This window comes from Puntigrus tetrazona, chromosome 1, assembly GCF_018831695.1.
Source record: "Puntigrus tetrazona isolate hp1 chromosome 1, ASM1883169v1, whole genome shotgun sequence".
Taxonomy (NCBI): Eukaryota; Metazoa; Chordata; class Actinopteri; order Cypriniformes; family Cyprinidae; genus Puntigrus; species Puntigrus tetrazona.
This window is the reverse complement of record NC_056699.1, coordinates 26,353,916-26,365,899: the sequence shown is the minus strand read 5'-3', so window position 1 is coordinate 26,365,899 and position 11,984 is coordinate 26,353,916. Positions and strand designations below refer to the sequence as shown.

Sequence of the window (11,984 nt, the reverse complement as noted above, 5' to 3'; positions counted from 1 at the left end):
GCTTCTATAAAGTAGTCGCTTTAATGCAACTTTGTGCCTGTGCAAAATTCAATATAACACAATTTGACATAAAACGCACTTAAATCTAAATGCTTTCGGGTTCACCAGCTTTAAGAAAACACCACATAAACCCCAAGTCAGCATCTCCATTTGGCGAGCACCATTTGGCTTTGTTATTCTTTCCATCTTTGTCTCGCAGCAGAAGAAAACCATCAAGAGCTTCACAGAATCACAGAAATACAGTTTATTCAAGTGTCGGATCACGTCATTATCGTTATTTTACGAAACGGTACAGAAAAAAAAAAAAAAGCTGGAATATTAACAAGGGAACAGTTAGCAGAAACGGGAAGTAAGGTCATATATGAACTTTCAGGAAGTGCTCGTAGTTGGCTCGCAGGAGGAACTCAAAGTATGGCTTTGATTTGAGGCTCTCCAGCTCGTCTTCCTGCAGAAGATCCTTCACGTCAGGCAGGTACGACTGCAGAGAAACACCTGGGGCCACAAAACACACTTAGCGTTATAATTCAATCACTGTGGGCTTATCAAGTCTCAAATAAGCCCTAATCCACTTGTCTCTGCGAGTGTGCGATTAGCAGAGTCTCCGTACCTTCCTGAATGAGTTTCTGTAGGATCCTGACGAAAGTGCTGTCTCTGGCCGCTTCTAGAGGATCGTCATTATCGTCAGAAGATGACCAGCTGCAAGCAAGCAATCCATCCGTCAGTCAAGACCATTATAATGAAGTAAAATGAAACTCGCTGGAGTCGGTTTTGAGATGCTCACCTCTCCTTCCAGTCTTTCTTCAAGGCTTTACTGAAGATCTCCCGTTTTAGAGCATCAGTATCAACTGCGTCCTCCTACAAGTGATGAATACATGTCAATGCGCTCAGAAAATGTCATTTAACGTAGACTGTTATTGACGGATACCTCGTCCAAGTACTCCAGCAGATCGAGAGCCTTCTTGAAGTCGTACTCGTTGGCCCTGCGGTTCTCATTGCAGATGTACAGCTGGAGATGTGGAAGAGAGTCATCAAGTAAGAGACGAGGAGGGAACGCAGTGTTTTATTTTTTTGTGCTTTACTCACTTCGATGAGGTTACGAGGGCTCAGTAAAGGCATGCTGTCTGGGTTCAGCTGCTTCTCATCCAGCAGCTGTTTAGGAAGAGTCTCCTGATGAAGCAGAAACCTCTCCTGCTCCACTATATCTGCTCCAACACAGAAACACCAGACGACAAGTATACATCAGAAATATTTATTCGGGGAGGGAAACGCGTCAGATTCGAACCCATGTCGCCACAGCTGCTCTAAATAGATAAACAGACTGCATCGTTTGCATAGATGCACTAACTCTAAAAGTGCTTGTTGCAATTTGACAAAAAGAAATCCTTTTTATATAATTTCAGTCCATATGTCTTTTACACACGCGTGAAGGCACGTGACTGACCATTGAGCTGTCTGCGGTGAACGGCTTCAGGCATGTCTGAGGCCAGAGCCGTGAGTTTGCTGAGGGCCAGCAGGGTTTTCTTCTTGCTGAAGTAGCGAGTCTCCATGTTGGCCTGACCGTACAGGGTGCGATGGGCCTGTCGAGAAGAGAACAAAGCATTTATAACACTACAAGTGACGGTAACTGATGTGCTTTAGTGTATAAAAAGCAAAACAAAAAACAATGTATTAACGAAATGCATTCATTTTTTTCTCCTTCAGTCTCTTACTCGCTGATAGTCCTGCACATGTATGTCATGCAGCCAGCTGAGGTGATCGTGAGCCTGCAGGAAGCTGGCCAGCTGCTGGTGTGTTGCGATTGGCTGAGACAGCAGCTTCCCTCTCTTGCCTTTCTCCATGTACCAGCGGAACAGGAAGTCAGCGAAGTTCTGCAGGAAACAGGGAGGGCCGGGAGTAAATGCATTTGGCACAGGTGCAGTAAACAACTGTGATTTCAGTATATTTTTCTTAAAACTGCATTGCAAGAAGTGTCTGTGTGCTCTTAAATTAAACAAAGTACAGCTCTACAAATACTGAGAAATTCTCCATTGGCCATAAGCTACTTTAAACGACACTATCCAGAAGCATAAGTGAAGACCTCTAAAGAAAAAAAACAAAACAAATTGTGAAATATTATATTCAATTTAAAAACTGTGATTTATTCTTGAGATCAAATTAGAATTTTTAGCATCATTACTTATCTTTAATGTCACTATTGATCAGTTAAATGCATCCATGACTAAAAGTACTAATTCTAAAAAAAAAAAAAACGTCTCTAATATACACACACATACACACTCATTATTTGTATATGTGTGTATATATATATATATATATATATATATATATATATATATATAAAAATTACACACACACACAATAAATGTGCACAGTATACACACTTAAAATCTTTTGTTGAATTGTGAACACAGACCCCAAACTTGGTCTGTGTGTTTCTAAGATCTTGGCCTGGTGTGTTTGTTACCTGATCAGCGAATTTGACCATGTACTGCTGCAGTCGACTCTGGTTATCCGTCCGCTCGCACAACTGCACCAGTATATCAAAGTCACAGTATTTCTCTGCCAGCGCCGCAACCCACTGATGCTGACCCAACTCCACTGCCACAAGCACAGACAACACCGACATATTAAGCACACAATCTGCCCAGGAAGAGAGTCTCTGACTGACGCACAAAAGCGACGCATCAATAAACACTCACAGAGAGGCGCGAGCAGCTCCGAGCGTTTCTGTGTGTACTCGCTCTCCAGCGTGACGAAGCGCTCCTGTGGGCCGGCGCGGCGGAGAGACGTCAGCTGAGCCACGTACCCGCTCAACAGAGAGTCCAGCAGCGCCACCAGCTGCTCGCTCAGCGCCCCGCGCAGCTCCACGTCTGCGTGAGGATACGCCGCTCGCAGGATCAGCTCGTGCTGCCGCGTGATGACGGTCCGGACTCCACCCGCTCCTCCTGAGGCTGAGAGCGGGACAACGTAAGTGAAAAAGGTGTCCCTGTATTAGGCTATTGCTGCACGTTTCTTTGTGAAATATAACAAAACTACATAATAAGGTCCGAGGAGTGGCTAAAACCCCCTTAGCTTTTATAAATTACATCCCTAGTGTTCACCTGTCCATGGGATGTACTCTGGCTCCGGGCCGCAGTTCTCTGGAGCGCGGTACAGAGATGCTTTGGTCTCTCGGTACTGTGCTGCTGCTTGAAGCATATCCTGCAACACAACAATGGCGATTATTCACCAGGAAGACAGTGTGTAGAATATTTATTCAAGCCCAGTGGTTTTAAAATTGAGGATTTGTGGCTTTAAGTTCATATATTTCATTTTGTGGTAACAAACTTAATTTGTTTTACAATATTATAAATTATTTACAATAAATAATTTCTATCAAATATTAAATATCGGTTTCAAAAAATGCTTGACATTTGATTAACAGTTCAACATTTGAAAATGATTTATTCAATTTATTTTAAAAAAAGAAACATCGCTTTTTAAACTTTTATTGCATTTTGTTACCCTTTAATTACTCAAAATAAATTTTGTGCAAATATATGCCACAACACTTGGAGGAAAAAATAAAGAAATAAAATACATGTGTTGAACCTGTCCCAACGAATTGAGATGATCTAAGTGCATAAATGAATAAACAGGTGTAAAATGAAAACTGTGCACCTTGACAATGTCGTTGACGTTGAGCACCAGCTCGGCCCACCTGGCGGCATCCGAATGCTCTTTTAAAGCTTTGTCCTCCTCGTCCAACAGACACTCAAAGATGGAGGAGATCTGAGACACCTGGAGACACAAACACGAGATGAAGAGGAGAAACACACACACTCCACTCTCTCCACTCCAGTCTGCTGAAGTCTGGCACCTCTCTGAAGAACACATCCGCGGCCGTGAGGTTGGACGGTATGTCTGTGCTGCTCTTCTTAAGAGCTGACAGGATGGCCGTGTTCACCAGCTCTGGATGCTTGGCATGATGGTTCTTCAACACGATGGCGGCCGAGAGTTTCTCTGCGTGTTCACAGAGCAAGAGCCGCGTGGCCATCGGGGACATGCGCACCGCTGTGGAAGTGAGGCGGTCTAGAAGACCCGTCTGTGGAGCGCACAGAGAGAGAGAGAGAGAGCGTTGATAAACACCGAGGAGGATGAAAGAGCGTCTCACAGCTTGTGTGTCTGATGAGGAACCTGAAGCAGGAAGTCCATGAGGCAGCGGTGAGCTTTCATCTTATCCTCCAACTGATGCAGCAGAATCAGTGAAGTCAGTGTAAATCCAGCGCCCTCTACAGGACAAAACAACAAAAATGTACAACTCAACAGGGGTCCACTTTCACCTCTGGATTTACCTTGCCAAGTTACTTTTTCAAAATGACAACGTGCAATATTCTAAACAACAAAAAAGGAACAAAATCATGCATCTGATTTTTTTTGGCTGGCTCACATATTGAGAAAAAAAAAAAAAAAAGTTACCAAAAAAAAGAAAACAAAAAGTATTCCATTTATTTTTATATTAAATAATACCCAGAACTCTGTTGATTTTTGTAAATATAACACATAAAATATAAACATGATTTATTAATTGTAAATGAGCTAATAACATAAAACTAACAAAAATATACACTTTCATGGTCGGCAAGATTTTTTTCTAAATTATCTTGCATACATTTTGGACTGTTTAAATGAACTCAAAGTTTTAAAAAAGACCTTTCATGAGGTAACACAGCTCTAAGTGAACGAAAAACGTCTCGCAAAGTTTAAAATGTGAAAGTTTTTAAAGTTAGTCTCTCTCTCTCTCAAAAAAAAGGGAAAAAAAAAGTCGCCATAAATCACTGAAACAAGTAATTTTTAAAACGAGTCTTCGCCACTAAAGGGTGCTTTGGCAGTTTCCTCTGCACCACTGTAAACAAAGCAGCACTGCGCTCACAAACACTGCTTTATCAGACATGATGAGACGGAAACAAGACTGGGAGAATGCCAGGCGCTCTGACCGTCAGGAACAGACTCGGCCCAGCGAGGGTCACATGCAGGGTAGTCGTCCACCAGATCCAGGTCGATCTGGGTCACCACGGCGTCCAGCTCTGCGCCTCCCTCTCCGTCGCTGGGGAAGAGCTCGTCCACCATGCTCTGAGCTCCAACCGGATCATGACTGCAGAGCAGAGCATCCGTGAGCGGCAGGCTCCGGCTCAGAGATCACAAACACACGTGAAGGAAACTCACCGGCAGAACTGCAGGAACGCCTGCTTCAGCTGCTTGGTTTTGTCCTCGTGGGCCACCATGTCTATTTTAGGTGGTGTCTCTAATGGGGTGCCCTGAAAAGATTCAAAATATTTCCTTAAATCAAAACATAAATGTGTACATATACATACATATATATATATAAACTGCCAAATCTATAGTTTTAGGTATAATTATATTTTTACATTAGACTAGATCATGGTTACACAAAAAGTTCAAATAATTAACAATATACTTTAAATATAATAACTGTTATTAAATATCATGTTATTTTTGTAAATGTATCATAATGGAGTGCTGTGAAAAGTTAAGTCACTCTATCTTCCTCTATATATACCAGCTACTAATTCATGAATACACAAAAAATACATTTTATAAAAATGTTTTATGCATGCAACATTTATATTTTAATTTCATTAATTTGTTATAAATTACAATGAAGTACCCTGAGAAGAAATAAAATCCAAATGGATAGTCACTTATATAAATTAACATATTTTACATATCTACATGCATATAATTTAAACACAAATGTAATAAATGTTTTAAGTATAAGAAAGGGCAAAGAAACACCCAGAATCTAGTCACATAAATAAATAAAAACATGCATTTCTAAATACATATATAATTCTGTATTTTACCAGATTCCAGTTCATGAATATACAAAAAACTGCCAAATCAAAATGATGGTAATATTTTTATTTTTACATTTAGAAAGCTATAAATCGTAACGAAGGGTCATATATAAAGGCTTCTAGCACTAGCTTGCTTTGTTTTCCCTTTTACTTTTTTCATTATTGTATAAAAACCTTGCTGCCTTATGCTGACTCGTTGCTCTTTTGCCTATTTTGATCGCTTCTGTCGTTCTAATTTGTAAGTCATAATATGTATAAGAAAACGATGTGAAAGTTCTGGTTGCAGACCTCGGGTCCGGGTCCGGCCACCGAGGTGCAGAGCGAGTCCTCCATGGTGTCAGGCAGAAGGGAAGCGCTTTCTCTCGCTAAAACAGCCACCAGCCCGCTGTTCTGAGAGAAAAACACCGGCAGACCGGCACAGACCCCACCGCCCCGGATACGGTCACCTGCAAAGACGAGCAAAACAGCGGCGATGAAGCACAGGAGGGGAGAGCGGCCGCTTCATCCGTCGTCTCGCTCCGAGGGCCGCACCTGGAGAGCTGAAGGAGATCTTCTCCTCGGCCAGTCCTCCGCGTCCGGCTCCAGTGCTGCAGGCGAACACCAGCTCCTCGTTATAGAGGTACGCCGCGGGACTCGACGGATCAGGCAGCACCAGGCGCGTCTTCTGCAGCTCCTCCTCGCTCTGATGCACAAAAGCAGAGCTCAGTTCGTTCAGCGCACAGGAAGCTCAGTCTAGAGGCTCGTTCGAGCGCCGTACCTGGAAGGGCGGGTTGTGTTTGGTGACCTCCACGGTGAGCAGGTCCGGAGACGGCGCCGTGCTTTCTGCAAGAGTGACCAGGCAGAAATAGGCCACGCACGGAGTGTCGCCCGGATGCCACGCCGCCGCCAACAACACCAGCCCCGCTCTGAAGAGACACACAACTCCCGTAACACCGCCAACCCTGAACGTCACACATCCCTTTGATTATCACTTCATATTCACTCACTTGCTGTGCTGCATGTCCAGGTAAGAGACAATCACTCCTTTCTTGATCTCGGAGTAGTTACTTTCAGAGTCCTGTAAGACAGGTGAAGGATAAGTACACATCTATACGAGCAAAGATGCGTTCAATTGGTCAAAAGTGCCAGGGTAGAGATGTGTTATCTAACAAATGATTTCGGATCTGAGCTTTCTAATTGGCAAAAATATTGAAAATAATATATTGTAGTATAGTTTCCACGAAAGTAGTTTTTAACATGTTTCTTAAGCAGCAAATTATTATTATTATGATTTCTGAAGGATCATGTGACACTGAAGACTGGTGTAAAGCTGCTGAAAATTCAGCTTTAAACATTATACATACATATAATAAATAAATGCAGCCCTGGTGACCATAGATTACATTAAATAATAATTTTACTGAACTTTTAAGCGCCAAGTAAATACATTACAAGTGTTGCTTGTCTCACGTGAAAATAGGACATTCAGGACACAACAGCAAAAGTCAGAAAACAGGTAGAATATGGTCATTAAAAAAATTAAACTCCAAAAAAAATAAATAAAAAAATTACTATTGTATGCTCCCACAGACTTGTTTGGAATACTTTTTAATTTTAATATTAAAAAATTAAAAGGAAATAAGGAAATAAATTTAATAAACAAAAATAATAAAATAAATCATTTTTAAATTTACGCAAATTTTTAATCTCCTCCTAAAAAAGGCTACATTTATTTCATTAAAAAAAAGTAATAATGCAATAATATATACAATATAATAATATAGTGAAATTTTATGTAATTTAAAATGACTGGTTTCTATGTGAATGTATGTTAAAATGCAATTTATTCAAGCTAAATTCCCAGCATCATAACTCCAGTCTTCAGTATCACATAATCCATTAGAAATCATTCTGAAATGCTGATTTGCTGCTCGAGAAAAATTTGTTGAAAACCGATGCTCTGTATTTTTGGGGAAAGAAAACACTGGCCCCTTTAAGCAGTCGGCCCTGGTTCTATACCATGACCTGTGTTTTTACTTCTCATAAAAGCATGTTAATCCTAGAAGCTTCCGACGGAGGTTTCTGACCCAGATGGCGTCGGTGATGCTGTCTGTGATGATCTGACTGGTGCTCCAGCTCAACACCTGCGTCTCCCCGCTCTCATCCACCTCCCACTTACTGAGGCCGCACGAGCTGAGCGAGTACAGACAGCCGGTCTCCTTCACCCACAGCACGCTGAACACCTGAGAAGACAAGCGTCCCATCAGCGTCCGAGCGCGCTTCCACCGCTAAACGTCACGCAACACACTGACCGTGAGGTCGGCCGGCTGCCCGCGGATGCCGAACAGGCTAGAAACCCTCCGTCCGATCCCGGACAACATGCCCTGACCCTGCTGCACCGGTCTCTGCTGCAGCTTCCCGGAGGAGTCCGGAGAAAGCCGGAGCAGGTGACCGCGGTACGACGACACGATGAAGCTCCCGCCCTGAAACAGCAAAGAGACGCGATATAATTCCAACAAAGACATGAACAATATAATAATGCTGTAAAGCGCTTTGAGAAAGTACCCTTTTAAAAGGCACTATACAAAATAAATATGAAGTATGAACATGAAATATGAACATGAAAAGTGCTCAGAGTTGCTGCAAAAAAAACTAGTGCTGTCAAACAATTTTATATATATATATATATATATATATATATATATATATATATATATATAAATAAATATGCAGTGCTCATGCCTATTCAACAAAGTAAAAAAAAAAAAAAAAAAAATCACTATATGGTAAATTAAAATATTGGAAATGTGTTTCAAAATGAATTTGAAAAAAAACAAAAAAAAACAAACGTGTGTATTGCAGTATGTAATGATACTGAATTATTTCCCAGCCCTAGAAGACAAACGCTAATAAAGGTTTCTGGCTGCTTGCACACCTTCACTGCTGCGACGTAGTTGCACACGTGTCCGCCCAGATCCAGAGACGTCTCCGTGTAAGTCCCGTCGTGAGCCAGACTGGGCCAAAACCGGGCCGCGCCGTCTGGAGACACGGCCAGGGCACTGATGGCCTGTGAAAAACACACGAGCGTTCACGTTTGCATCGGACACCTCCAGCGACGGTAACGTCCCTGAGCTCACCTGAGCGGGGGCAGACTCGAGCGCGGCGGAGGAGGCGATGGAGATGAGATCGGCGCTGTACGCGAACTCACTGGAGGGCAGCTGGAGGTCTTTACACACCGACAGCTGCGGGGACGGCAAGAGCGCAACGTTTGTGCACCGCAGAGACCGGCGGCTAATTCAGCTACAAGCGTATCTTTCTGACCTTTGCCACGGACGTCTGAGACACTTTCCAGATGATCAGCCGTTCTCCACAAACCATCCACGCCCAGCCACTCGCCTCCACCTTCACAGAGATCTGATCATCCACTGCAATAGACACAGTATCACACACAGGTATATTCAGAGACCATCCTTGAACCCTAACGGGCTATTTTATTTATTCATTTTCTCTTATTTGTAAAAAAATAAATAAAACACTTGACTCTCTATAACTTGCACTTGTGTGCTTAAACCCCCCCCTATATATATATATAGGGATTAATTGCATACAAAATAAAAGTCTGTTTGCATAATGTGCATGTACTGCGTATATTTACCATGCATATTTAATAAAAGACGTCTCATATATATTTTGACATTTTGTCATGTATCTACATGCATATATTTATACCCATATAATTTATATTATGTAAAAATATAGCATTTTTTGCTAGTGGAAAAGCATTGTTATGACGTACTGAGCCTTCTTTACTTCGGTCAAAAGTGGTTTGATAGAGACTCCTAATCACTTGCTGGAAACCAATGATCCTCATAATCACAATGAATGCAGCAGTCAGTGGTTTGAATGCATTAATGATGCCTAAAAATGCCAGTAGGTTTTAAAACACAGTGCTTATAAAGTAAAGGTCCCCGGTCTTTACCGTCGGCCATGGTCAGCGCCTCCATGACTTTGACAGGCAGAGATGATCCGAAAGTCTGAACATCGAAGTGATAAGAGTCGACGGCCGCATGGCTCTGGACCCGGGTGGGAGTGGACCTGGACACATAACAGAGGCACAAAAACCAGCTTAGAATTAAAAAAGGGAGCTGGAATTAGAGTTACTGTAAACGTAATATAAATTCAGATACAACAATAAGAAAATTAAGTCATTATTTTTTTAACTGAATAAAATAAATTAAATATAAAGGTGAGATATTAATAATTATATTAATAATAATATATTACGTGAATTAAAATTTAAAAAAAAAAAATTTTAGACCGTAAACAAACTGTGACTGCGATATATAACGTTAAGATGGCACTTATTGTTATTTATTTAAATTATTAACGCGCAAAAACAATACAGCGGTGGCGCGTGTTTTAAAAAGCACGGTAAACGGTTTATTCTCGGTACCTGGCGGTGACAGCGGAGCGGCGCGGAGAGAACAGCAGCCCGCTCTTCCGAGCGCCGGTGCGGGGCGTCTGTCTGCGGCCCGAGCTCGGTGTGCCGCGGGGAGTGAACATACCGTCGCGGCGGACCGTTTACGAGAGACCGAAGCGCGTTCAGAAAGACGACGACACGAGAGAGACCTCGGGAAGCTTTCGCCGCGCGCTCGCTGCCGTCACGCGCGCACGACGTGCGTCATTCGAACGCGCCCGCGCGCTCGCGCCGCTGATCCTGGAACAGCGTTCAAACTCGTCCTAACGCTGAATGAATGCTGCGTGCGGCGATGAAACTGATCCTGGGTCAGCGCTGCAGAACTCTTCTTCTGGTGCTCAATGGGACAACTTAAGAGACGCGTTACCGCCGCCTACTGATCTGAAGCGTGCAGCGTGCAAAGATTTGGAAGAAAAAACGTAGGAAAAAGAGAAAGAAGGGGGAAATTATGTTAATTGTTCCTGCGTTTTTCAGGTATTTAAATAACACTTGATAGCTTTGATTTGTTTCTTAACAATACTTTTAAAGAAATACTATCAACCAGCCAATTCTCGAATTAACTGAAATCTCTCGCTTTTATGTGCCGAACATTTAAAAGGAATATGATTTTTGGTTTCTCTCAGTAGTTTATTGGAAAACGTAATGCAAGCTGTCTGTCTGTGTTTTACTGTATTTACATTGAAACATGCCAAATAGTGAAATTTCCATAATAACTGAAAACGTGAGAAAATTGATCCAGCTCAACATTAGATTAAATATATATTTTATTTATACACATTAAACTACAAACAAACAAACAAAACTCCGCTTATCAATCTCCACTGACTTAATTTTTTTTTAAATAATACATTTAAAAAAATACAAAACAATTAACATATTATTTGTCTTCTTATTTATGTATAAACTGTATTTTTTTATAGTTTATTTTATGCATGCATATTTTATTAACCGGTGGTATTTTTAATTTAGGCAACTACAAGGCAAATGTATAGCAACAATGTCTCATTAATAATAAAATTATAAATTTAAAAGATCACAATTTAATAAATATGATATATTTATTAATAACTTTTACATAAAAACAGATTAATTATTAATATCACAAACGTTAAATTTTAGATTATATATATTATTAGATTATATATATTATATCATTTTAATGCAACGTAATATGCCTCTATATATTATACCTATATATATATATATATATATATATATATATATATATATATATATATATATATATATATATATATATATATATATAACAAATCTACACAAAATAAAATAAAATTAAGCTGTATTTTGATGACGTTTTTGTAGTTGTTTGCGCGGTGGAGGCGCTAGATGGCGCAGTTCCGCTCCAGTCATCTCAGCGCGCTCGCAGCGGAGGAGTAGAGAAGAAGAGAGCGCGACCAATGGAGCAGCGGCGGGGAGCAGCAGTCTTCTCCTGAGCTCATCTTCCATGGCTTAAACCCGCACTTTTCTTTAGGACCGTCACATACGGATAATGCAGTAGGTGTTTAAGAGCTTTACTGAATTATAAAGCGGATTTGGGCGCTGCGACTTGAGTGTATTAGAGTTTAGAGGGTCATGATGAGCTCAGAGACTGAGGCCGCGCGTTTATTTGACCTGCAGGACTCCGAGCAGTGTTGATTTATTCAAAGAGT

General features: G+C 41.3%; 2 protein-coding genes across 3 annotated transcripts in view; one reads left to right on the top strand and one right to left on the bottom strand.

Annotated features, from left to right (window-relative positions):
* Window positions 1-228: 228 nt before the first annotated feature.
* On the bottom strand, window positions 229-10,517 carry nup133 (nucleoporin 133). 2 transcript variants are annotated; one of them, XM_043238032.1, is made up of 26 exons: window positions 10,291-10,516; window positions 9,817-9,932; window positions 9,159-9,262; window positions 8,975-9,079; window positions 8,773-8,904; window positions 8,150-8,320; window positions 7,925-8,080; window positions 6,845-6,915; window positions 6,616-6,763; window positions 6,390-6,540; window positions 6,147-6,304; window positions 5,206-5,297; window positions 4,977-5,134; window positions 4,177-4,271; window positions 3,860-4,084; window positions 3,661-3,780; window positions 3,102-3,201; window positions 2,700-2,951; window positions 2,465-2,598; window positions 1,710-1,868; window positions 1,442-1,577; window positions 1,084-1,202; window positions 926-1,006; window positions 782-855; window positions 608-696; window positions 229-492 (listed from the first exon to the last, which is right to left on the bottom strand). In XM_043238032.1, the coding sequence occupies exons 1-26, from the start codon at window positions 10,398-10,400 to the stop codon at window positions 356-358; spliced, it is 3,393 nt and encodes a 1,130-aa protein (XP_043093967.1). In that variant the 5' UTR covers window positions 10,401-10,516; the 3' UTR covers window positions 229-355. The 2 variants fall into 2 exon arrangements, with proteins under 2 accessions (XP_043093967.1, XP_043093975.1); XM_043238040.1 differs by lacking the exon at window positions 7,925-8,080 and having other exon boundaries at window positions 10,291-10,517.
* Window positions 10,518-11,701: 1,184 nt separating this feature from the next.
* Window positions 11,702-11,984, top strand: part of taf5l (TAF5-like RNA polymerase II, p300/CBP-associated factor (PCAF)-associated factor) — a 5,608-nt gene continuing 5,325 nt past the window's right edge. Inside the window, exon 1 of the mRNA XM_043219955.1 lies at window positions 11,702-11,829. The gene's annotated coding sequence lies outside the window, so the exon portion shown is untranslated. The remainder of the gene's footprint in view (window positions 11,830-11,984) is intronic.